Here is a 27514-nt window from a genome sequence, read left to right as displayed (position 1 = left end):
CTATTCGCCATAATTTTTATATAAACCATAGTATTTTGCTAAGCAAAGGTGAAGACAAGATAAAATGCAGACCTTTTTCATGCTGGGATTTTAGTAATGTACTCTCTTGCCCTGGCAGTTCTGCATTTTGCCTGTTGAAGTCAGGGTTCAAGCTGATATTTTGGGTCACTATAGTGAATCTACATCAGATTGCACTGGTTTCTGGATCCAATACAAGTAGACTTGGTACACTTCGTGTTGCCTTTTAAACACACGAGGATTGCTAAAGAGGGTCAGACCAGAGGATTAAGAGTGTTTCTCGCTGTGTGGCCATCACCAGATGCCTCACAAGGTCTAAGAATCCCCACTGTAGGCAGAGTTGAAGTTTTCTATTCTTCCTGAAGCCTTGGGATAATCCTTAACAGTAAGACCATAAATCTGTGGCCCCTAAAGCAAGAGATTTTGTCTTCTTTCCCATAGTTGTTTTTTTAACATTTGCTATTGTAACTGGTTTTGCTTGTTGTCTATAGAACTGCCCAAATCCTCTTCTGAGTCGAATTCTTGCCCTCGGTGACTTCCCATGGTAATGAGTTTTCTGCCATCGAATTATAAGTGTGATAATAATTATTTCTTTATTACTTTTTGATTTACCATCTTTACATTGCATTGGAGGCCCCTTTTTGTGTGGAAGAGGAAAGAGGAATTCCCAACCTCCCTGTCTCCTCACCATTCATGCTTTGCTCTGCTTTTGTCACATCTTTCCACCTCTTTTCTTAGGTGAGCAATCTCAATCTATAACACCACAGTTTTTCTACACCTTTGTGTGCTCCCAGCACTTCTCTGAGCCTTCCAGGAAATGGCAACTTAGATGAAACTGTGTCATTGGTCTAACTTAGAGCTCTAACTTTGCCTATACTATTTCCCACCCTGCTCAACGTTTTAAGAAGGTTTTTTTTGCTAACTAAATGAAGCAGCAATGCTGCATTCAGAGCAGAGGATTTTATTAATAATCAGAATAGCCTGAGCAGGCAGTTAGGTAGCCCCTAAAACTGTTGGTGGCTTTTGTTTTGCATTCCCTCGAAGCACTGCCTGGCTGCCATGTGTGTACAGTTTTAATTCCCACTTACTGGAGCTTTAAAGTTCATCTTGGTTTTCATGAGGCTGTTGAGCCCTAATGTTGGGATGTTGCATGGCATTTATCAGAGAGATGTCATTAGTGGGGATACCAGTCCTCTTGAAACACAGTAGAAAAAAATTGCAGTTCCAGGACTTCCAGAGCAGGTTTTCTGCAGCCTCACTGTTAATCTATGCTGTACTTAACAGCTCTAAAGAAGCAGATGACATTGTATTTCCATAGCTACATGCTGTGCATGTAGGAATGTTCCAGTGATAATATATTTCTCCTTGGAAGCAATAGACTTTTAGGCATTATAATGGCAACAGCTTCATAATGTATGTATACTAAAATCTGTTATGGTGAAACAGCTGATGCCCATGTGCAGCAGTCTTATCTGGGACATAAATAACTCAGCAATTTTAGCAAATATTAAATACAAAGGGGCAATTTAGTATTATGGGTGAACAGCTTGCATATTAAATTTTATACAAACATGAATTTGTCTTTTAGTAGTGGGAATTTGAAAAGCTAAGACAGGCTCATGAAAATGTGTCTTCGTCTCCCCCTTGTCTCTATCTTTGAACCAACTGATTTAATTTCTGGTAATTTTTTTCAACCAGTTCTAGAGTGGCTTCAATTTTATTTTTTTTTGTTCAAGCTAGAAGATACTTTTTTTCCTGATCTTGGGAAAGTTAGCATTTAGAAATTGCTTTTGCTCCTAAAATAAGACAACAGCTAAGAAGCTATCGAGCTATTGCCATGACAGCCAATATGCCTCTGAAAGTTATTAAAAACAAAATGTTACTCTCTTAACAACATTTCAGTTTCATTCAGCAACTTTGGCTAATAGAAATAGTTTATGAAACTTCTGCTGCAGTGTTGCACAAAGTCAGAATTATTTCCATGGCAATCTTCAAAGGATGTTATTAGGTTTATTTGTTTAAACTGATGAAATCTTAGACTCCAAGAGTGGAAAGCTAATATTGGCCTCTAATTTAAAAGGGAGGATTGAGAACTGCTTTGGAAACAGAGAGGTTTTTCCTACTGAAAGATGCCTTCAAAAATCAGAATGCCTGTCTGTCACTTGGAAGAGAAGCTCTGTCATAAAAAGTTCAGATATGCCAGAAAAGACCAGCTCCAACACCGAGTCACTGCAGGTTTGTGAGTAAGGAAGTAAAAGCCAGGATAAACCCTGAATAACCTCAGAGAGGTGCTTATCCTGCTCACTTATTAATGACATTACTGGGACTTGAGATAGCTTGGCCTAACACAGGGTCTGAATCAGGAGACCTGATTCCTCATGCCTGGGGAATGAACCTGCCAAGTGCCTTCTTTCCAGCCTCCTGAGGAATTCAGCGCAGGGGTTATCATAGAGCCCAACTCTGTGTGTCAACACAGCCTTTGCCAGGGCAGAAACAGAGCTCAGATCTTCAGTGATGATGTTTTAGTCATAAGATTATCCATTTCTTATATTTTATCAAGGGGTCCTTTCCTTTTAGTGTGGCCTTACCTCGTAATCCTGTATTGCCATTAATTCTGAGTTACTTGGGGGTGGATTTGGTGCTTGAGGAAGAGGGGATGTGGCTCTTTGTGGTGACAGCCAAGTGTCAGCAACTCTGTCCTTGCTGAGAGTCAGCAGCAAGGATCTGAGCTCCTCTTGGCATGCACTATTAACAAATCTGCTGGAGGAGGTTGCTTAATATGTAGTTGATATTTACCACCTCTGGCAGTCGAAGTCAAATCAGGCTCCTAGAAATGATGAAACTACTTGGGTTTGGTTTCCTAATGATCAAAACCCCATCCACATATTTTAGTGGGGTTTAATTCTTTTTGTTTTATTTTTCCTGGCTTTCTGGCTCTGGCCACACAGATTTCACATTTCCAAGTACTATTCCCAGGACCAGGAGCACTAGAAATTAGCAGGGGTCGGGGTGGTTTTTGGTTTGGACTCTTTTTTTTCAATGTAAACTGGAATTCTCATACAAGCACAGAACTCTAGGTGCTGAACTTAAAGTGCTAGCTATCATGAAAAGGATTATACAGTTGGGAGAGTTGACACGAATAGAAAATTCCCAATCAAGTTTACTGGAAATTTATTCAAACTACTGTTTTTTAAAACAGGGGAACATGAATTATAAATATTTTCAAATTATACCTGTCAAAATGGATAGCTGATAAAGCACCAGACTTGTGGTGTTATCTAACTTTGCTCTACTTTTCTGTTAGTCTGAAACGCCACCTAATTTCATAGATACAGTGAAATCAGTGTGGCAGCTGGCTGTGCTCCAGGTGGGAATTGTTCTCCTCTGCTGAGAATTGGAGAAGGATGCAGCATTTTCTTTGCAGCACAGAGCAAAGGGACAATCTGCCTATCACCGCAGTTACCACTTAGGACATCTTGTGCTGTATCCTGACCCCATCCAGGCTGGTTTTTGGAGCTGATTTGTGCTCATTTTCCAGTGAGGTAGATGCTAAGACTATGTTTCCGTATACATAAATATGTGTCTAAATATTGCTGCTGCCCTGAACTACCACAGGATTGGCTTCCTTTCGCCGTTCCTGTTTTTTCCTTAATGCCTGAAGTCTGAGAAATCAGCAATAATTTGGTGTCTGTTTCCATCTAAGAATGCAAGAGGTGTTGCTCAGAACCATGAGGTGTGGTGGTCATTTTGTCAGGCTGGTTTTTGAGGCATTCTGGATACAGGGTTGCTGATCACTGTCAAAAGCACATCTGTAAATCATGGAAGGATGGGATCCGGCAGGTCTGTGTGTGGAATATCTGTGTACTGAATATGATGGTGTTTCAGGCAGGAATGAGTGGCATTAGAGAAAAAATGGTTGGCTTTGATGAGGTCTTGGGCCAGGTTGGATGGGGCTGGGAGCAACCTGGGATAGTGGAAAGTGTCCCTGCCCATGGCAGGGGGTTGGAACAAGATGATGAGCTTTATGATCCCTTCCAACTCAAACCATTCTACAATTCTATGTTTCTGTTATCTTTAGTAGTAGACAAGGGTGAAGTTGAGAAATCAGTGGAGCTGGTGGTGGGTAAAAATGAGCAGGTGAAAACTGAAATAGAGAAGTGCCTCCCCAGCCAATTTGAAAGCCCTGAGCCAAGAGATGAAGATCCTGGCACATCTAATTCCAAACAGGACAGGCACTACATCTGCAGTTCCTCCCTTAGCTAGTAAATCAGATATCTCTAATGCTTTGGCTTCGAAGTTCACCATAACAGCAGCACAGTGAAAGAGAATAATGTCATGAAACTGCTATTTGGCCACTTGTGTTATTTTCCCCAGCTACCTGTTTCAAATTGCTCATAAAACACCAAAGCCCAGTAGTGCTCATAAGTATTCATCTGGAAATTAAGTGTCTATTTCAGTAAATATCCACGTTAGGGCACTTACGGGTAAATCTTTTCCTTGCAGAGCACGAGGAGTTCCACACAGAAATCCTGTTAACAAATAATAGGATTTGTGTGCATAACCCCCTGTGCATCACTTTGAAAGTTTACCCCCTGCAGCATAAGGGTTAGATAATTTTAGTCTTTGAAAATTATGCTTTTCAGATCTGGTCTTTTCCTCCAGTATGTTATTGATGGTGCAGTCATAAATGCTTCTGAATAATCGTGATCAAATCTTACATTGTTTTTTTCAGTGGTGGAGAACTTGGGTTATTGTGTTTCTCGGTGCTTTGTCTTGTACCAGGGGAAGTTGCAAAGGAAAAATTACATAGGTGCAAACATGACCTGTTTTGTAAGTGCACAATTTATCACTATAGATGGAAACCCTGTCACGCAATGAGTAACAGCACAAGTGACAGATATAAACAATAATATTTGCCCACAGCAAAGCACTGTTCACTCTCTATATAAACGCATATGTATGTAGAGATCTTATGTTTGGACAAAGAAATGGACATTTGACAGCTACTAATATTTTATGACCCAGTAGAAAAAAATTATACAATTACGAAATGAAACTGTAAGTTAAAAATGTTTTCTTTTCAGGCTAAATCTGAATGCCCCAATGCTGAGGCTTTCACTAATCCAAATAATTTTTCTCTCCTGCTGTATTTTTAGTGGAGACACTTTTTAGAGATACTGCCAAAAATCCCCTTACTTTTAATATGACATTTTCCTCAGTTTCTTCAGGGTGCAAAATTGGCCAGTCACCAGGCAAAACCTGGTTTTCTTGCAATGTATGCAGTATCCTTTTCACTATCCATATTGAAAATAGACTGGCAATAACATTTGTTTTGAAATATTTTGGCACTTAGGCTTCCAGCTTTCTATGGAACCTGGAACTGCAAAGGAAAGAAGAATTAAAAGACTGCAAAAAAAAATTAGCAACTCTTTTAAATCACTGTAATTTGGTTTTAGAGAAGGTCACGCTTGTGTTTTTTTACTTGAATTTCTGCACTAGCTACAACCTTGAGTTTATCAGTATTTGTGATTTAGGCAGTTTGTATGGAGACAAGTGGGATTACTCCCAGTTTTTGTGTAGGATTGAACAATGGCACATTTTAAATGTGGGGTGTCTCTGCCTAATGAGAGACAGATGAGAGGTGTGGGTGGCCGGTTCTGCTCTCCGAGGAGAACTGTGTCATGAAGTCTGGTGCATATTTTGGGTTAGTTTTTTTTCTTTTCAGACTTGGATAAAAAACTTTTGCCTGGCAAAGTGCGTGTCTGCTCCTTCTCCTACTGAAATTGCTGGCAAATCTCTCGTTGATTTTAGTGGAAGCAGAGCTGGACACCAGCTGGACCCAACCTCATATTTAAAAGTGCTTTTTCCCTGGGGTGCCCCAGCATGCAAATAACTCTACTGTTGGGTGTCATGTTTTATTGGTGAAAATATATCACTTTCAACTATCAGTTGGCTATAAAAACATCTTGTTGCAAAAAAAGATCAAAACCAAGGAAAAAAGCTCACTCTGTGTAAAAACAAACAAACAACTCCCCAAAACAAACAACTTCCCCCAATTTGTGAGCCCCCCTGGAAGTTGCTGGCATCATGAAAACAGAAATTTTCCATTTTCTGGACATAATAGGAGTCAGGGCTCCCGGACTCTCTTCCAAGCTTGTGCTTGTGCAACACCATGCGTGTGGTAGCTGTGGCCTCAGTTGATCCCTCTTGGAAATGAGGAGATGTCTGTGTCATCTTACATTTCAAGAGCAGGTTGAATCATAATTTAAAGGGTTATAAAACTTCCATGCGTGGTATCTTCACAGAAGCCACTTGCACAAAATTACTTCTCCTGCTGTGTTTTGTGTCCAAGAGAAATAAGGGAACAAAATAGTTTGAAAATGGGTAAAAAGCAACAATAACAACAAAAAATCATCCCGAAGCAGGCACTCAGACCAAGCAGTATAGGAATTTCATTTATAAATTATGAGAAGAAAATGTAGAGGGAGGTGTTTTTTAAACAGCCTTCATAGAAAGCCAGGCTTCTAACCTCATCTATATTTACTACAGGAAAAGGTGGCATGATGTCTCCATAGATTATGTGAGATGACATATTTTTGTCACCCAGCTTGTTCTCCTAATGTAGACCACAAGATCTTCAAATAGTTTCTGTCTGAGAAGCCACCTAGTCGTGGTTTAGTAACTGCCAGCAGTACAGACTATCACACCTCTTCTTAAGCTGTTCCAATAGCTAAATGCCATTACTGTTATATAAAATAAAAATAAAATTCATAACCCACAAACTGAATAACCCAGCTGCCTCTACTTCTTTTCTAGCTGAATTCCTCCATCTTCAGCTTCTCACCAGCATGTCTTGCACCTTTTATCTTTAGACTGAAGTCATCCATTGTCAGATTTCTTGTGTAGATAGTCAGAAACAGAGTTCATGCTTAGCCTGACTAGCTCAGTAGATAGAAAGCCTTGAATTTCTGATGAGAAGGCATGTTTTGTTCCCTGATCACTCTCATGGAACTTCTCCAAGCCTAATCCAATTTGTAAGCATACTTCTTCAGTTGTGGACACCAACTTGTGGTGTGATATTCCTGCAGTAACGTGCCCCTGTGTGTGGAGAAGTAAAATAGTTTCACAAATCCTATATAATTGCTTTTGTTCTCATTCACAGAATCGTGGGATTTTGGGAGTTGTCTTTTTTTTTTTTTTGCTCCAAGACCTTTCATTCTTCCCCAAAGTCATGGCCTCCTAGAACAGAATCCTGCATTTTTTGGTGTTCTGCATTTTATTGTTATTAAGACATACAGGGGTTTGGACATGATGAGGCTCATTTTGTTTGCATCTAGTCAGTATAATGAATGATGCCTAAATTGTTACCAGTGACTTGACCTCACCACCCCATTCCCCCCCCCCCCCTTTTTTTTGTGTCCTTTCTAAACACCATTAATAATTATTTTCTGTATTCTTTTATTTCATTGGAAAAAAACCCAGGCAGACAATAAATACTTTGTGAGGTTGCCTATTAGAAGCCTATGCACTTGTTTATGATTTCTTGCTTTAAATTGCACACTAAATTCTGTCAATCTTTTACTTGTTAAGCCATTTGATAACTATCCTTGTGGGCTTACTTAATCAAAAATTTTGCCTGACAGGATTATGTCACACTGGACAGTTTATCAAACTTTACCAGAATGATATTTTCATTATTAGCAAAAGCAGAAGATAATCTTCAGAAGTTTCAGAAGGTCTGTTTTTGTAAACCTGTATTGCGGCAATTATTGCAACATGATGCCAGTATTAAAAGTGCCATCAGTTTATAGGAGCTTCCTTTAATTTTCTGTTAATGGAATGCAAAATTAGCCATTTGTTTTCCCCAGAGTTCATATCAAACTCACTGCAGAGGGTTGGATATCAGTAAGAAGTGTAAAAAGTACTCCCATGCACTTTTAGAAAAGTAGCATTGCACGTGAGATTTCTCCCAGTTCTCTGCCATTTTGTATCTGTTCCATGCTTTCTGAAAATCTGTGTTAGTAGACCAGAGATCCCCGACAGTTCCTCTTTTATATGTGGCTGCAAATTATCTGCATGTAAAGATTTAACATGCCTAATCTTCATGTATCTTCCTGAATTTATACTGAAATACACTCACAGCATCATCCATTGTATCACAGAAATGCCTGTTGGATGTGGCTGCCTTTTCTGTGTTATCACTGGTAATCTGAACATTTCATTATTTTCATGTAGAGTGAGAACCAGAAGAGATCACCAGATCCTCTAGTTCAGTCTTCAGAACATCATAAATAGAATTCCAATTCCTTAAGAAGAGTGCAGAATTATTAAGAGAACAGGTAATTTTTGGCAGTGTAATACAGTGAGCTGGTGCTGATGCAGGTATCCACAATAAGCCTTAGGTATCTCTCTCAGCCATTCCTTCCTGGCACAGAACACCCCATCCTTATGTGGAACCAGCCTTTTGCAGGCTCAGAGAAGTAAAGTGAATAAACCATTCTATTAAGGCATTTAAATCAAGTTTAGAGACCAATGAGTATAATAAAATACGGACTGAGAAAACATAATTTGTTTGTGTCTACGTGTTCCTATTGGAATAATTATTCCCTATTGGAAACTTTTGTCTTTCAATCCCTAGCTATTTAAAACTGCAACAACAATATCCAGTTGTTGCTTTCTTGTGCCCTCAGTCTTTACCCTAGCTTTTGTTAGGGACAATGCAGTGGTATTCATCAGTAACAATAAGACTGTTATGTTTCATTGTGTTTTTTCCCAAAGCTATACAATGTTCTAGCCATTATAGAAGGCTTGCAGTCAGCTGAGTGATGTTTACATGCCACTTCCATACCCTAATAAGAGGTATAAAAGAAAGTGTATTGTAGCCAGCAGGGGGGGGATTCAGCTTGGAAGGCCGAGACTTCTGCCACGCGTGGAAACGTAGTGGGGGAAGACAGCACTGCCCTGCCCAGTGTGCTTTTATTTCTGGCCTCTGCTTTAGTAACATGGTTATCAATAATAGCTGCTGCAAACTGCTTATTCATGCTGCTGCTGGGATCATTTGCTTTTGGGCAATATTAATTTTGTGGCTGGGCTAAGTTCACAAGGACATGAATGGCGTGGCTGTCTCGCTCGCCCTGGCAGCAGTTTGTCTCGTCCGCATGATAGGCTCTTCTAGATGCGTTTTTTGGCATTCCATAAAAGCATACCCAGACACCTATGCCAGCAGGATCAGCACTTTTGTGGGAAGCAGGGTCTTTCCATCTTTTTCTAGCACGGTGCCTCACACGGTTGCACGCAGGAGGTGACGGGTGCTGCTGAGATACATTCCTGGAGCATTTTTTCTGTGCATTTCTCAGCCCCGGGTTGCGTTGCTGGTCTTTTCTGCTCTTTGTAGTGGCAGCTGATTTCACAAGGCTCATGGAAGTCATATAGTCATCACAAAGGGGAGGAAGATTCCGAGTTTGCAAGTATGTGGGCTGAGCCCAAGGGCGCATCTTTGGCACAGCTGTCAGCCAAAGCAGAGGTGCCACCACATCTCTGCTTCGCAAGCACAGCGTCCTTGACTCTTGACACTTTGGCTTCTGGAACTGTGACTGTTGTCTGAGTTTATGGGAGGTTGAGAGAAGGAGTGAGAGAGAGCAGGAATCCTAATAATTAAGGCTTGCTTCTTGGAACAAGTCTGTGCCTTAGTTTGGTAATAGGGAAAGCAGGATTCCCCTTCCCATTGCAGATGGAAAAACATCTTCATATTCCTGCTCCTCCTGATGTCTCTGAAGGTAATGAGGCAGCAAGAGCTGAGATGTGCTCAGTTACTCGCTTCCAAGCAATCAGACCCCAGTGCTAAATCATTCAGTTTATTAGTCAAAAGCTTTTTCATGGTCTTAAACTCTCTTCTGGATAAAATAAAGGCTGTTTTGATTGAAAAATAAAAGCTTGTGACCACAGGTAGTATTCTTAACTATATATAGATGGCTTTTGGTGTTTCTTCCCATGACTGCACTGTGACTGTTTCTATAATTTACCATTAGTCATCCACAGACTGCAAAGATTGCTCGTTGAGGATGTTGACTCAAACTGAGTGGCTGATCAGGTGGTATGGCAAATGCCAGCCTTTCTGATGAAAAGATCTTGTCTCAAGGCAGTGCCCATTCTGAATCAGGCCCTAGTCTGGACTTAGAAAGGGTTTTTGCTCTGTGATTCCATTTGTGTGATACAGTTTTATAATTCTGGATATATGCAGCTGAGAAAGCTTGAAAAGGGACTTTATCCTGCTTCTTAGTCCATGTTTATTGGTTCCAGTGAGAACTTTTTTCCCCTCAATAATACATTGGTCTTCTTCAGGACACAAGGAAAATGAGGTTCACTGTCCTGTAAGACACTGGATTTTGGTCACAGCTGGAGACAGGATGTTGAGCAGGAGGAGCTGGTGCTCTTTGCAATGTCAAAATTGCTTATGAGCTTGGTTAGCCTACCCTGTCCATGCATGCAGGGTTAAACCCCACCATAAACCAGGCTGGGAAGGAATCTGTCTCTGTGTGAGCTCCTCAGAGACTTCTGAATCCTCGTCTCCCTCTGTAGTGTAGAGCGCACTGGCTAAAGCTCACCTGGAAAATCCACCTAATAAATTCCCTGGCACTGTACTACAGATGTGTAGGTGACACTTCTTATTTTTCTTGCAGCCCATTGTATTTATAGCTTTTGATATTTTAACATAGGCCTTGTACTTTTCTTAGCTGTTTGAGGGAAATCTGTACAGACTATTAACAAATTAAAACATCACATTGTGAGAACTAGAAAGGAATGGCTGGTTTGTGTTGTCAGGTGACACACAAAATCCTGCATTTTGGCACTTGTTTGAGGTGGACAAACCCATTGTCTTTGAGGTCAGTGAAGCAGTGAAGCCCCACTGGGGCTCTTGGAAATACTGTTAAGTTAACAGAGAAGTGGGAGTGCTTCTGGTGCACGTGATTTTTACATTTTTTTCTTTCATTAAAACCATTAGTTTAGTAAAAGTAAGGAAAAAGTTGTTCCATTTTACTGCCAAGCTGTTCAAATTACCAACTTCTGTGGTGATCATTGGAGGCCTTGTGTACTCTTTTCTGTATAAAATCTTAGGTTACAGATATGCCTACAGTTGTTGTGTCACCTCCTGCCTCTGTAAAGCTGAGTGTTGACTGAAGGTGTTCCCAAGAGACTGAAGGCAAAATAAAAATGCCAAGTAATTGGTACCCCTGACTCTTATGTTCTGCAACACAAGACATGTTGGATTAAGTGAAATGAAAGGGAAGATCTTCAGAGAGCTGCATGCAAATTTTGACTGGTTGTGGTTTTGGAAGTCAAGGAACAAGGAAATACAGAGAATGCTTTTTAAACTGTTCTATCAAATGTCACATATCTGTTTAAATATTTCATGTGATGTGGCTTCTTTCAGACAATCAGATGGATTATCTGAGATCAGAGAAAAGGGAGTGATACTACTTAGCTGCAGAAAATAGGAAGAAAGTACTGCCATGGCAGCGTAGGGCATAGACACAATGACTGCAGAGTGTTGGCTATTTATGGAACTTGTTTCAATATACACATCTTACAGATAGCCAGTCAGAATTATTGAGGTTGAGGTATTTTATTTGTAATCTATAAGTTTAAAAGAAACGTAAAATAAAAGTTTATACAATGCTATTTTAGAATTCTTCCCTTGGGATTTGTTAAGTAAGAGCATTAGATGTTTGTTTTCTGGACAAATTTACTATTTGTGTGCTTCCTAATTATAATGGAAAGACCTAATAAATTATGTATCTATGTTAAACAGCTCGCTTTTCAAACAAAGGAAATTGGCCACAACTCTCATTTCTTCTATTTTTATCTTTCTCTTAAAGGGCAACACTTTAAGGAAAATACTCCTGTATCGCTACTTTAAAGGGGAATATGGAAGTGGTGTGAATGGGCCCCTGTCTGCCAGCTACAACAAAACTGCACAAGTGGGAGGTAAATCAACACAGACCATTTCAAGAGATCAAAATTAGCAGCATCGTTTTTTTCTAATAGGCACATTGGAAGTGCTCCAGTGATTCAGTTGGTAAATAAATACAAACGTGTTCTATGATCAGTTAGAAGAGAGGTAGTAGCAGACTTTTTCTATTTTTAAGTTGCGTGCACTTGTCTCAGATGGCTCCTGTGCATTTCATAGAATCACAGAATATGCTGAGGTGGGAGGGACCCACAAGGATCACAGGATGTTTTGAGGTACCAAAGTAGGTACCAGTAAATCACCATTCAGAAATTCAGCAAAGCACAAAACATTTGAATAAAAATGTTGCTGTTTCTGGAAGCTTAACATTTTTTTTTACAATTCTAGACCCTTTATTGATATATGAAAAAAAAAGGTATAAGGAAAAGCTTCTTGCAAAAACACTGGTTGGACAATGGAACAGATCTCCCTGAGAAGCTGTAGGATGTGTCAGTTCTTGTTACAACTGGACAGGACTCTGATGAACCTGCTCTAATTACCTTGAGCAGGAAGTTTGAGCAGATGGTCTCTGTAGGGCCATTATAACCTCATTTTTTTGCATTGTTGTTATAGAAGCCACAGGAAGTTACTCTAGGATGGTTTCTAAGAAAACCCAAAATAATGCATGTCATGGGAAAAGAGACAGAAGTTGGGTACAGAGCCAGGTCAAAATACTTGTCATTGCATTTTCAGCATATATTAAAGGCATACTCAGATTTCTGGGGATTTCCAAATGTTACCTAACTGTTCCTCCGTGGCTGTTTCAGTGTAGACACTGGAAGTGTTTAGTTTTGATATCCTGCACACCAAATTTTGCTCCCTAACAAACAGGAGAGTAAAGATTTACTTGATTTACTTTTTTTTTTTTTTTTAGTTCTGTCTTTAAAAGTTGTGTGTATGGCTTCATCACAAACAAAGCCTACACGATTTTAATCAGATTAATCAAAATAGTACTGAGTGATTAAAGCAGTACTGTATTTTTCCTAATGAGGTGGACACAGTTATATCTTTATAGAAGGAAGTATAGCAGGAAAGATGATAATCTGTGATAATAAAAGATGGTTGATTTAATGAGCTAATGCAATTCAGCAAGATTTCTTCAACCCACTCCTTTACTTTGGATTAACTCAGGTCTCTGTTCTTTAAGAACGTCATCATGATGTTAATGATTTAAGAGTTTTGTTGGCAGCAGCACTTGGCTAGAAGGTCATACCCATAACCAGAGTGGATTTAGCAGGACACAATCTTTGTGTAGATTAGGTCTGAGATGGAAGAGCAGATTTAAAAGTGGTCTCAGAGCGCTGCCCATACTCACAGTTGGGTGTGTGCAGCAGTGGAATTAAAAAAGGCCTTTGGTGAACAAAATGGTGTAATTTCCAACTTCCTTATTGTCTGAATATCATGAAAGAACAATAGTTTGGGGACTTGTTTTACTGCTTATTCTTAGAGCCCAACATTGCAGTTTCATACAATAATCTTCGATTTTTTATCGGGGAATTTTACCTGAAAGAGAATTTGAAAATGAAATTTATGACATTGCTATTGTGTGCATTATTGCTACTAATAGATACCCTTCCATGTCCATGTGTGAAACCATCATAAATGGGATGTCTTTGTCTAATTTGCAGGTGGATTTTCGGGACAAGACTCGGATAAATCTGGGGTGACCATGTTTGATATTCAGTGCCTTCTGGATAAAGAAGGTGCCTCGGAACTGGTTATAGATGTCATAGTAAACACCAGGAATGACAGGATTTTCTCAGAAGGCATTTTGCTTGGCATTGCGTTGCTTGAAGGTGGAAATACGCAAACACAGGTACTTATTTAATATCCTTATTCACATATTGATTTTCAGAAGCACGTAGCCTGGAGACAAATAGAAAGAACCTTTCTGCTGTGAGTTCTGTGAAAAGTTTGTCACTGTAATACAAAGGTAAATATGCCCTATTGCTATGCAATATCTCATAGTGTAGACTCTTCAATAGAAGAAAATGTTTTTCATCTGTCCCTTTCTGTGTGCTTCTTTTAATCTGGTCTTTGCCATGTAAGCATTGCCTCAATTTATTTTATAACACTCTTTGTAAAATTAAAAATAACAGTGCTTTTAAGTATATAATGGCAATAAAAATATTTTCTGGAAACCTTCAGGGACATTTATCAAAATCTCCAAAGAGAGCAAAACTGGTTGTTTGAGAAAAGTGGTATCCCATTCCATAGAAAAAGCTGCTTTAAACTATGGATTCTTGTTTTTTGTGAATTGTGTCCCTCAACTCAACTTTCGCCAAATAAGATGATTGAAGAAAGAGAGAGAATTGAGATGATGAAGGGCTGGGAGAATTGGGATTGTTCAGCCTGGAAAAGAAAAGGCTTTGGGGTGACCTTGGGGTGACTCTGGGGCCTTCCAGGACCTGAAGGGAGTCCTACAGGAAAGATGGAGAGAGACTATTTCCAAGGGCCTGGAGTGACAGGACAAGGGGCAATGGCTTCAAACTGACAGAGAGTAGGTTTAAATTGGATATTAGGGAGAAATTCTTCCCTGTGAGGGTGGTAAGGCCCTGGCACAGGTTGCCCAGAGAAGCTGTGGCTGCCCCATCCCTGAAGTGTCCAAGGCCAGGTTGGGTGGGGCTCTGAGCTATCTGGGATAGTGGAAGGTGTCCCTGCCCATGGCAGGGGGTTGAAACTGGATGGTCTTTAAGATCCCTTCCAGCCCAACCATTCTATGATTCTATGATTATTTATCCTTGACCATGACCAGCAGAGTTATCAGAAGAGAGGAGAGTTGCCATGAACCATTTCCTGCATTTCTCCATCTCTCATCATTGCCTGTGGGAGGAATCCCATTTTGTATCTTTATTCTGTAAAAAAATAATATGATCTGTGACCCTTATAGAGTGTCCAGAAAATGATAAAGAAATGACATTTTTTTTTCCAGCTTTCTAAAATGAATTGTTAGGGGCCATAAAAAGCTTTTACTTTGGGAGACAGTTTGTAAAATGGTGCAAATGTTACTCAGACTGCTTGACAGTAATACTAAGGGACTGTAACCTAAAATATTAACTATTTAGTATTAAACTCTATGTGTAGCACAAAAAATTAATATAATCCAAGTTATAATATTACATCTTAGATGTTCCATGTTTCCTCTTGTTGCATAATAACAGTTACTTTTCACTGTTATTTGTAGATGGAATATTATTACTCTAGTGAGCTGCAGAAATGGAGAGTGTCACAAAATAATTTAACTTCAAGTGTAATATTGTGACATTTTAAAGATTGCAAATAGCATTGTTCACCGTTTTACCCAAATTCTGAAACATTATCATCAATCTTTGTTACCAGCCTTGCATATCACTTTGTGAAAGAACTGGTCAGACGGTGGCCAACATTTGTTTTGTATAAGTGAATTAATTACTCGTCATTTGTTTTGCCAAAAAATAGTGTATTTTTGTATTTCTTCTTCCTTAGGAGATTGATATCTGAACTTTTTTTTTTTTTGCAGTATTCGACCTACCAGCAACTGAAGGAGCAAAAGAAGTCAGAGAAATTCTTTAAGGTGCTGTATGACCGCATGAAAGCTGCTCAGCAGGAGATCAGATCAACAGTGACAGTGAACACTATTGATCTGGGGAGCAAAAAGAAAGAGGATGACAGTGACCTCACCATATCTGTTCCCAAAAAGAGAGGTAAGGAGGCACTCCTGTGAAAGAGGGGAGAAGTGCATTTTATATTGGAACTGCACCGCTGTGTTGAGATGATCAATAAGCCTCAATATTAACCATTGCTAATTTGCATCTTTTGTCTGCTTTCTCTGAATTATAGTCCACCCCAGGCTGGCTACAAGGAATTAGCTTTGATGGAATCAGTGAAGCTGTGCCAGTTTGCATCAATAAAAGATATAGAACCATATTTTTAGAGAAACAGAAGTAGAGGCTGCTGCTAATGGGGCTATTTCACAAGAGCAAGCACAGGAACTGATTTCCCACCCTGTGGTCTTTCCATTGTTCTCATCATTTATTGTATATGGGAGAGAAATAGTAGGGCTTTTTGTGTTAATGTTCTGTTTCACTCTGGTTTGTGGTTTATTTGGAACATGCTATCCCTGCATGAATGTTGCTTTGATATTCTTTGTAAGTTGCCTAGAGGTCTTCGAAAAGTTAGGCACCAACCAAGAAAAAGTTGCATTCATTATTATTGTTTTCTTATTGTTTAATCAAACGAGGAGAAAGAGTTTCAAAAATGAAGGAAAATCATCTTCTTTTCAGTTAAGGATTCAACCCTGCATCTGAAAGAGGGTATGAAAGGACAGTTAACAGAGGCATCTTCTGCAACATCCAAGGCTTACTCTGTGTATAGGAGAGAAATGGACCCAGAAATAGATCTCATGGGCTCAGGAACAGATGCTGCAAATGCAGAAGAGAAGTCCACAGAAGAAGCAATCATGAGCCCTGCCATTGCAATCATGCAGCCAATACTGAGATTTCTTCAGCTGCTGTGTGAGAACCACAACCGAGAGCTCCAGGTAAAGTGGTTTTGAGCTGAGCTGCAAATGAAGTATTTATAGGGACTGCAGCTTCAAAAGGGAAGAAAAAACACCCCTGTGCCTGGCTGCTGTTACAGAATAGGGCTGTCTAAAATGTTGTTCTTCTTTTGGTCCAAGGTTAAAATAACCCTTTTCAAGACCCACCTTAGTTGAGCTCATGTTTATGTCCTCAGAATTGCTTGGGGACTGCAGTGTAGCCACATGGAACTGAGAAGTGTCTGAGTGTCCCTGCTAGTCAGGTTTCTGTGCACAAATGGTGGATCACTTACCACGGACCTGAAGACCACAAGAACTTTCTGGGCAATGTTTGGGAACTGCTCTGTTCCCAAGGTGTTATGATTGAAGGCTTTGAGATGCGTGTCCCTCCTATATCAGTTCTCTTGGTAGAAATTACTGTCCCCATAGCAACTTTTGCAAAATGAATTTTCTACAATTATTCCCAGTGTCCAGGAGGCTCCTTTAGAGCAGTTTTGGAGGTGGTTTGAGCTGAGCTGCAGTTCTGGGCTGGCACAGCCCAGTTCTGGGCTGTGATGTGCTATGAGACCTGCTCAGCTGTGGGAATGAGCTTCCCAGAGCAGGGGTGTAGTGGGTGGGGGCAGGTGTGCAGGACATATATAAGACATTTAAGGCCAGTGCAGATGTTTGCAAAGCTCACTTTCCTAAGCCCTCTTTGCTCTGCTGTTTTAATCAGCTTTTAATTTCTCACCTGCTGCACTGGGTCCTAATATATTTTCTGTAGTGTGCTGTACTTCAGTACCTGGTGTACAGTGGTCATAATTTGTATAAATTGTATATATAAATTGTACCTTTTCATGTTTTCATGGGGAAAAAGACTGTGTTTGACTTGTCTCTCTCTCTCTCTTTTTTTTTTTTTTTTTTGGGTGTGTATTCATTTTCTCCATCCACCAGAATTTTTTAAGACATCAAAACAATAAAACAAATTACAACCTCGTTTGTGAGACCCTTCAGTTTCTGGACTGCATCTGCGGAAGCACAACAGGTGGGCTAGGCTTGTTGGGGCTTTACATCAATGAGAGGAATGTGGCTCTTGTCAACCAGACACTGGAAAGCCTTACTGAGTATTGCCAAGGTCCATGCCATGAAAACCAGGTAGGGCTGAAATAACTCCTGGATGCAGAAGAGTGTACCTGAATGTGTGGTGTCTGGGTGCTTGTCATAAATATTTCAGTGTTGCTAATAACATAAATTCACTTCCAACTGCTGTGACTGGGCTTAACACACAAGCTTTCATAAGGCCTGAGTGAACCTTTTAAGTCAGAACTCAAAACAGACTCTTCCTGTGGTATATCTGCTTCCATTGAGGATTACCAGTTCTTTTGGAGAGAGCTTAATGTTGTGTCCGTGGCTTAAACCTCACTTTGTGAGACTGGATTTGGAGTCACAGCTGTGGAAGTGCATTGCAAACACAGTCTTGTTTTCTTAATTTTCAAACATTTTGCCCTTGCTGGTGTTTATATGGGTTGCTAACGTTTACTTTCCTTATTTCACATATCTGCCACAAAGTTTAGCTTCTCATCCTGCTATACTATCTAGCAGCATCTTTAATTATGATGTCAGTAGTGAAATGGATGAAACTAAAGACCAGGCTTCTGCTCATCTCTGCCTTGTTCACTCCAGTGCTTGAAGTCATAAAGGTGTGACTTTTGGTAATGGTCTCTTTAGTGCTGTGCTGAAGAAGTATGGAGATGTAAAGAATGTGGTTATATGCTGCCACATTTGATCTGAAGAGAACTGCAGTAAAGTTGTAACACTGGTTGAAATTGCAGAATTTTTACTATGGATTATCAATTGGAAAATTGCAGTGCGCAAATTACAGAAGCAATCTCTTCTTTATAGTAGGAATAGCTGAAGAAATACATGCAATATTAATGCTTCTTCATTAATGTGCACAAATGAAATATAAATTGCTGCTATTGCCTTTGCTGGTAGTCAACTGCCTTTACTTAATACTTTAAAAGCAAACAAACAAAAATCCTTTAGTGGACTGAATTTTGAACAGTCAGATTCAATCCACTTATGAATGGGAAAAACAACTGTAAAAAAAGAATAGCTGCAGGACTGGAGATGAAAAAAAAACCTGTTACAAGTTAACATGTTCTCCAACAAATTTACTTAAGGAGCACTGGAGGAACACTGATAGTGGAAGGGAATGATTAGTTACCCTTCATTACTTAGACCTACCTGCTGGAAGTCACTCAGGATTTGAGTTATGCTTGTTCACACCAACTACAAGTCTAATTCAGTGTATTTCAGAGGCAAATGCTCAACACTCTCATTTTCATTTTTTCCCTCCCTCTGTCTTCCTGGAAACCTTCTTCTTTCCTATTGTCCATAAACCTGCTAGAAGGAAAAAGCACCACAGGCTTTTGTATAACTGACACTTACAACACCTAGAAGGTCCAGGACTCCAGCTGTAAAGGCATCTGTGAAGTACTGTTTTGAATTCCACATCCAGAATTCCATGTCTATCAAGAAAGATGGAGAGGGACTTTGTGGTGGTTTGGGCGGTTGGTGCTTTTTACAAGAGCATGTAGTGACAGGACAAGGAGGAATGGATTCAAACTGACAGGGAGTAGCTTTAGGTTAGACATTTGGAAAAAAATCCTTTCTGTGAGGGTGATGAGGCCCTGGCACAGGTTTCCCAGAGAAGCTGTGGCTGCCCCATCCCTGGAAGTGTCCAAGGCCAGGCTGGATGGGGCTCTGAGCAACCTGGGCTAGTGAAAGGTGTCCCTGCCCACAGCAGGGGGTTGGAACTGGATTATCTTTAAGGACCCTTCCAACCCAAACCATTCTATGATTTTGTGAAATGCCCTTCTATGCAGAACATATCCAGGTATATGGAGAGAACCTTAGTCTCTGCAAACAATTCATGCTGTAAGAGTGGTATTAGAACTGGTTGCTGACTGCAAATTGAGCATTTGGATGTGCAGATTTGGTTGTGTGTACAGCTGAGCATGTCTTTTATGTCCGAGTCTGGCACATGTGTTCAGCTGCATCTGGCAGTGCTCCTGCTGTCTGTAACTTGTACCACTTGGTGCCAAGCCCTGCATGATTTACTGGGAGCATATTTTAACCTGCACCACCACTATTCCAGTTGTGTGTTCCACTGCTGGCAGTGTTGGGGTCAGTTCTGTACTACACAAGCCTCCCCCAGCAGCTCTTGTGGCATATTTTTAGGATGCTCTGCTTTGGCTGAAAGGTTCACTGTTGTTGCAAGGTCTTTCAAGTTCTGTGTCCTTCTTATAAAAATTTGTTGATGTGCATATTTCCTCCCTCCTGTTATCCTGTCTCCCTCTTTGTACCCCTCCTTCCCTCCCTCTCTCCTGCCCCTGCCCCATTCTCTTCTCTTTTTTTGCAGACATGCATAGCCACCCATGAGTCTAATGGGATTGATATTATAATTGCACTCATCTTGAATGACATAAACCCTCTTGGCAAATACTGCATGGACTTGGTGCTTCAGCTGAAGGTACAGTATATGTAAATTTGTTTATTTGAATTTGAGAATAGAAGACATACCTATGTGAGAGCTGTAGGCAACCTGACATTTACTTAATCTTACCGTAGCATAGTATACTCTGCAGCCTTTGGAAAAAAAAATACATTGCAAATTAATTCAGCTCAGCTTCTGAGTCCTTATCAGACCCTCTACCACAGGCCTTTTGACCCACTGCTGTGTTTGGGAGTATGCCCTGAGCTCTTTTAAAAAAAAAATCCTATCAAACAGGCACGACATGAAAATTCTGTACTGTGGAAGTAAAATCTTGCTGGATTGGTATACGCAGCACTGAAGAGGCATGTAACAATTTTGGCATTCTCTCTGTATACTGAACTCTTAAAATTACTTGAGAAGGAGACGTTGTGAAAAAAGAATAATACTTCAGATGACCTTTAGTGTCAAATACAAGTTTCAAGTAAACTGTATTTTATTTCCCTTCTCAGTGTCCTCTGAGGGGAGACACAAAGCGTAGAGTGTGAGGGAAAAGACTATAGCAGGAGGGCTTGTAATGTGATTTTGTTCTGTATTCTGTGGAGAGTTGGATAGGCTCATAGATAAGTTTCTCCTGCCGTGCAGAGGGGAGCCCTGCAGCTGTACTGTCTGCCAAGTAGGGGAGAATTTGTCCAGGAGGAGCCCTGGGTTTTGCCTTTTCTTGCCTTCCAAATTAAGTCTTTCCATTGCAGATGGTCTGTTTCCTCCCCAAACTAGCAAATACTTTGTGGTAGCTGCATTGCATCATATTGGCAACATTATGGATGTCTAATAAAATAATCAATATAGCTATATATCCTGTACAATAAAACACTGAATCAACAGTGCTTTACATATGATTTTAATAACTGTAATTACATTTCTGAATGACAATGTAATTCAGGCCCCCCTCAAGCAAAACATTTAAGCAGACATTTAACTTTGAACATGCAGACAGTTCTTTTGAAGTCCAAATTTCAGGCTCTGTAAAGATCTAGCTGCATTCACTCCAGTGCCATTTTGATTTGCCATCATCATGAAGCTACCAAGTGCTTGTAGAACATTTCTGTGTAGTAACCAAAAATGGAGTTCAGGGACATCACTGCAAGGATGGCTCTTTCATAGGAGACTTGTCTGTGCCTTACTCCAGTTACTTAAATAGCAAAAATTGTGCTGAATGACACCAGAGGTTCAAACTGTGAAAATGATTCTGATTTTACAGAATCACAGAGTCATTTGGCTTAGAAGGGACATCTTGAGGTCATCTTGTCCAACCTTCCTGCTCAAGCAGGGTCAGCCTAGAGCAGGTTTTCCAGGCCTGTGTCCAGTTGAATATCTCCCCAGCTGGAGACTCTACAGACCATGTGGGCAGCCTATTCCAGCGTGTGATCACTCTCACTGTATTTTCTTGTGTTTAGACAGAATTTCACGGGGGTTTTATTTTATCTCTTGCTCTCTCACTGGGCACCACTGAGATGGGTCTGGTTCCCTCTTCTACATTCCCTCCCATTAGGTATTTATGCATTGATAAGATCCCTCTAAGCCCTTTCTGAGGCTGAACAGCTACACTCTCACTAGCTCCTTATGTGAAAAAATGCTCCATTCCCTTAATCATCTTTAAGGCTTTTTGCTGGACTTGTTCCATTAAATCCATATCATCCTTATCCTGTGGAGTTCAGAACTGGACACATTGCTGGGCCAGATGTGATTTTCTCAAGAAATTAGATCCAAATCAAGAAGTTGCTGGTTTTGATTTTGAGTGGCAACAGACTGAAATAATAAAGCATTGAATTTACCAAGTAATGTTTAACACTGACTCTCTGTCAGTGTTCATAGGCAACTTTGAAGTTGCAAATGCATAAATTTTGCAGTGAAAATACAGAATTTGAAGTACATAGGCCCATATATTTACACATACAAACAAGCTCAGACACTGTTTCCAGGGAATGTTGTATGTTGAACTTATACACCCCCAACCAGAGCAAAGGCAATGCAGAATTAGATTTTCCCATCCCATCTTAGTTTAGCCTGTTTTGCACATAGTTTTTGATGTGGTATTTAATTGCATCTTCATGGGATTGTATTTTCCAGTGGACACATTGAGTGAGCAGGGTAGACAGTATTCACTGATGCACAGATGGCCAATGTTCCATTCTGCCTCTTTTTATTTTGAGTATGCCACCCTGGCCTTCCTTATTTCAGTATGACCTCCATATCTGCCACTCTGTATAGTGAGAAGATGAAGAGACATTGTCAGTCTAAGGGTAAACAGAGTCTAATACAAGTGTCTTCTTGTTTTTTCTCATAGCAACTTATTCTGGGGTATCTAGTTGCTTCACTCATTAATTTATTTTTTCCAACATTTTTATGAGGAGATGAGATGGCAACCCAGGTGAAGAGAAATGAAGGCCAGAAGTGCTTTGGGCTGCACTGTTTATAGCACCCCTGGAAAGTGATTTTTCACAGTACCAATGTGTTATGAAGAACATTGTACTGTACTTTCCAAGCAATGGACCTCTTTTCCTCATTGATATCTGGGATTGGAAATCAGATCCTGAGGTCTCAAAGCATGCAGAAAAGGAGGAATAAGTAGTCAAATGACCATCTCAATGTCAAGTGATCTGAGAGAAAAATCCTGCAGGATGTGCCTGCCTGCTGTAATTCTAGGCCATGGCATTGTCACTTTTGCTGAGTCAGTAGCAAGAAGCTGGATGTTGATAACACAAAGCCCTACCCATCCTCTGCCTTTCTTCATTTCGTGGAAGCTGCAGAAGGCTTCTCTTTGCCCCCAGCGTTGTCTGCAGTGGGAAATAGCTTCCAAGTCCTCCTCACCCATAAGGGAGCAGACTGTTTCCTTCCCTTCCTTCTCGAGCTGTCTGGTACCTGTCATGTTCCCTTCCCTCCTCCTCAGTTTGAGATCCCACCAGTGCTACCACAAGTGACTTGGTCACCAAGACTGCAGCAGAAAAGAAACCATCCTGCTCTTCAGAGCAGCTTCCTGTTAGGAGTCTTAATCAAAATTCTGTCCTTTCCCTCCACGTGGGGTTTGTGATTCTGTGCCCACTAAGAAGAAACTCTGTGGGCTTTTATGTATGAAACCAGTGTGTTTCTGCAGTACAGTACTCAAATTGTAATTTACAAAGTGCTTATGAGTTGGACAAATTTGGCTGGGTTTCCCTGGGGATTACAACCTGTGTGATTGATATGTTAGTGCTCCATGCTTTCTTCCCTGCTGTCAAAATTTGGACATACAAAGGCTGCTTAAAACACAATTGCCTGAACATGTGGAGAACAACATCTTCCTTCTTGCCTCAGTCCCAAAAGCAGCTGAACCCTTTCCCTCTGAAACTGCCTGTGCTAATTGTCCCTTGCTGAGAGAAATTTCGGTTTTAATTGCTGATTTATGGCAATAAACAGCTGAGAATGAGGTTCTGTGGTGGGTTGGGAGTTTTCCTGGCCCCTACCTGTTACCTTGGGATTGCTGCCTGCTTCCAAGTGTTCCAACAGCTCAGTTTCTAATGGGGGGTGACGATGGGATGCTGTGGCAGGTCAACCAAGGCAATCCTGCTCTGCCAGAAAGCAGTCAAACCTCCAAAACCACTCTTCCTCTCCTCTTCAAAACTGATTTAACTGGAAGACAGACAGGTGTCTGAAGTCTGAGGTACCACCAGACTACTGCTGCTAAAGCCCCTGCTGTTCAATCCTTAGGAGAGGTCTCGGTGAAAAGCAGCCAGTTGACAAAGAGAAGGTTGTCTTTTTATGCTTCCTCAGGAATATTTGGTAGTGAAACAAAATTCCAGGAATGTATGAAGACAGTTTATTTTACAGCCCTTCAAATAATAACCAGTTGGACTTCTTAAAAACCCAAAGGGGAAGGAAACCTGCCTGATTGATGAAACCTTTCGTGTGATACATTTTGTAATTACCTCTGTTGATTCTTATTTTAATAGAAAGCCAGGGCAAAAATTGCTAGGTGGGCAGTAAGGGGAGGAAATGGAATTTCATTTCTTGTGCACAGTCTACAGCAAGGCTCTACATTTAAGTCAAATATTTTTTGGTGTTTAAAATGCTTCTTCCAATATAGAGTGCAGGGTTAGTTAGTCTTACTAAATATCAGTCTTACTGATATTAAAATGGGAAAAAAAATGCTATTAAATATGTCAGTAAAATAAAAGAGATGCAAGTGGTTGAAAATCTTATCAACTAAAAAAAGTGGTTCTTGTAATCTCAAATAAAACAAATGCGAGGGTCATTAATCCATGAAAGAGATTTAAAATTTGCATTAACTTGGTTTTGTATCTCCAGAACAATGCCTCCAAGCTTTTGCTGGCTATTATGGAAAGCAGGCAAGACAGTGAGAACGCGGAAAGAATCCTTTTCAACATGAGACCAAGAGAACTGGTGAGAAAACTTGTGAATATTCATAAATCTTTTGGCTGAAAAAAAAAAAAAATCTGTCATTAGAACATTTTCTAAATGATCTGCATCTAAGCTGAAAAGTGTTGGCAGGGTATGGTGGCACAGTGTATCAGGATGGTACTAATTCACAAAAAGTACTTTAAAAGGATCAAGCATGCATGATTTCAGTCTTTACGACTTCATTATTTTTATCCGTTCCAAGCACTTTTTCTGTAATTGTTTCCTAACTAAGTTATCATACTCTGGTAGAGTGCCTCCAAGTACAGTTTGTCAGGCAGGGACTGGCTTGTACAGTTTGTGAAACAGTGTGTGTAGACGTAGAATATATATAATATATTTATGTTAAATACATCTCATGGACAGAGAGAGTTACAAACATTTGGACAAATATACAAATATATACAAATGTACAAATACACTTGTGGCTGTATTTTGGAACAACCCTGATGTTTGTGCAGGTCTCCAGGAACTTTAAATGGGTTGGAAATCTGGAGAAATTGTTCCCAATCCAACTGGCTCTGTAACAGCAGCAACTGAGAGATCTGTGTTTAAACACAGAGTTCTTTTTTCCTTTCTTCATTGATTTCATCTCCCCCTGCTTGGGTTTGTGTTTCAGGTGGACGTGATGAAGAATGCCTATAACCAAGGCCTCGACTGTGACCACGAGGAGGAGAACGGAGATGATGGCATCTCCCCAAAAGATGTTGGCCATAATATCTATATTTTGGCCCATCAGGTATGTTTTATTGGTTGTGTGACTGGTTCTAGAAAAGTGCTACGTGGTTAAACTCCATCTTGTCATGGGTGGAGTGATGCATTTCACGTGTAAGAAAGAAGTAACAATGGGCTTGTTGACATAAACCAGCAATTTAACAAAGTTAAACCTCCAGGAGTAACCTGGAGAGGTGTCCCTGCTCAAGGGAACATCCTGTGTGTCTTAGTACTCTGTGGGACTTGGTAGGCTCTATTTGTTTGAAATAACAGTGTAGAGAAAAGCAGTTACTGTCTATTTAGCTTTGTCTTCTTTTAACATTAACAGCTCATTTATATTAATCAGATCATAAATCATGTTATCATTACTGGTGTATTTTAAACAGTAGCTTCAGTTTTGATACCAAGTGAACTTGAATTAAGAAGATCCCTATTATTTTAGATTTAGTTTGGCAATAAGAATAATTGGGTCTTTTCACTGCTTCCTCTTTTAGAATTCCCTTCCTTCCACTACAGAATTATGCCGTAGTGCCCTCAAGCTTTTTCTGATCACTTTTGCTTCTCTGCTGGTAAAGGTAGAATGTACACTGAGGGTTCTTATTTAATGGGCTATTTATTCTTCAGAGCAGTTGGTGTCAAAAATAGTTTATCTTTCAATTATGTTAAGAGTATTGAAAAGATTTTTTTTAATTAAAAAACTAAAAACCACATATTTCTTGACTATATAGTAAATGACAGCATTTGGTATTTCATGTAAGGGCCAAATTTTTAAGAAGTGCTTTTACTAAGTACGAAGAAATCAACAGATGGGGATATAGGGAGTGTTCTATATTCATTGTGTTTATTACGTGTTGTTAAGAATTGAATACTCAATGGAAAAAAAAAAGAAAAGAAAGCAATCTATAGCTACAGTACTATTATGCAATGATTCTTTCAAGCAGGGAATTCAAAAAGTTACTGAGTTATGCTGATGTGCTTGTAGCACATTTGAATAAGTAAGTATTGTTACTATGTTGATGTTTTTATGGTTGACCACGTTTTGTGCTGTGTACATGAGATACCCATGGAAGATGACAGTATTTTAAGAAAGCATCTGTAGCTCCTTACCTTGCATGGCTATTTACTGCTTGTCTGAATGCTTATAATGAAAATCTAAAAGCCTGCCAAGAAGAAATGTTGGTATTTTCTGCCTGCAGTTTGTGTTAAATGACTTAACAGGGTCTGTGACATGGAAAATATGGTTTGGGGGAGTAGAATATAGGCCTAAAACTATATCTGAAATTACTGCTGGGGTCATTTTATGAAAGAGGTCACTACCAAGGTGAGTTGTAGATTATTCTCTGTCCCTAGATCTGTGTTCAAGGAGCTGGGGGGGTCCATGATGCCACTCCCCAGCTATTCCTGATCCATAGTCGGCACTTTGGTTGCATAAGAGTGGATATTTTTACAGCACTTTGCTGAGCTCCTTCCTGTTCTGTAAAATTAAATGTCATGACTGGCTCTGTATGCTGTAAAAATATTCATCTTTTTACCAAAAAAAAAAAAAAAAAGGAAGAAAAAAAGACTGTTTTCTTTTTCTTGCATTTCTGTAACTCAGTACGTGTGTTTACAATAGCTTTGCGCCCTTGTCAAGCCCCATATCAGAACAAAGCAATGGAAGGGCAGGCAATTTGGGGCCTTTCTGTGTTCTCTGCTAATGAAAAGTTAGAATTCTTGGCACAGGCCTGATGATCTTTGACCCCAAACTCTTTCCATGTGTGCCCTTTCACTTGCCCTGGGATGGGCAGGATACGAGCGTGGTCCCTCCTCAGTAAGGCCATTGTTGCTGGGTTCCTTTGCTGCTTCTCTCTCCAAACACCCTCTGCTTTGCTGTGTCAGTGGCTTTTTGGTGCCTGGGTGCTTAGCTGACCTGATTTACATACTATTTCTTTGCTCTCACAGTTCATTGGACTTATCTTCAGTCACTTTCCTGATGCTTCCTTGTGACCACTTGCTCTAGTTACAGCGTTTTGGTCCCTCTGCAACAGCAGAATCAAGACCAAGAGTTCCTCTTTTTGCTGTTCCAGCCCTCAAACACAGACAGTTTATTTTGGGGAGCTCAGACTTTCAGTTTTTGTCGTTGTGCTCTTCGGGGCGATGGTGGGTTCTGCATTTTTGCCACCACTACATCCTTCCTTGCCCTTCCTGTGGTTGATTTTACCAGAAGCAAAAGGCATTCTGGTAAATGTTTGACCCACAGTGCATAGAAAGTTGTACATATGTCATGAGCAAGGCTGAGATTTCTGCTAGTAAATCTTCTTTACAGCCTCCAACCCCTACACAGGCACAT

General features: G+C 40.1%; 1 protein-coding gene across 5 annotated transcripts in view; it reads left to right on the top strand.

Moving 5' to 3' along the window:
• ITPR2 (inositol 1,4,5-trisphosphate receptor type 2) overlaps window positions 1-27514 on the top strand; it is a 270280-nt gene that overhangs the window by 178415 nt on the left and 64351 nt on the right. For all 5 annotated transcript variants that reach the window (XM_064654170.1, XM_064654172.1, XM_064654171.1 and 2 more), the window contains 8 exons: window positions 11895-12003; window positions 13654-13841; window positions 15525-15708; window positions 16288-16544; window positions 17475-17675; window positions 19945-20055; window positions 24361-24456; window positions 25091-25210. In XM_064654170.1, the coding sequence (XP_064510240.1) occupies window positions 11895-12003; window positions 13654-13841; window positions 15525-15708; window positions 16288-16544; window positions 17475-17675; window positions 19945-20055; window positions 24361-24456; window positions 25091-25210 (1266 nt within the window). The remainder of the gene's footprint in view (window positions 1-11894; window positions 12004-13653; window positions 13842-15524; window positions 15709-16287; window positions 16545-17474; window positions 17676-19944; window positions 20056-24360; window positions 24457-25090; window positions 25211-27514) is intronic.

The sequence above is a fragment of the Pseudopipra pipra genome, chromosome 5 (assembly GCF_036250125.1).
Source record: "Pseudopipra pipra isolate bDixPip1 chromosome 5, bDixPip1.hap1, whole genome shotgun sequence".
Lineage (NCBI taxonomy): Eukaryota > Metazoa > Chordata > Aves > Passeriformes > Pipridae > Pseudopipra > Pseudopipra pipra.
Note: the sequence above shows the minus strand (reverse complement) of the source record. Positions and strands in the feature narration are given on the sequence as shown.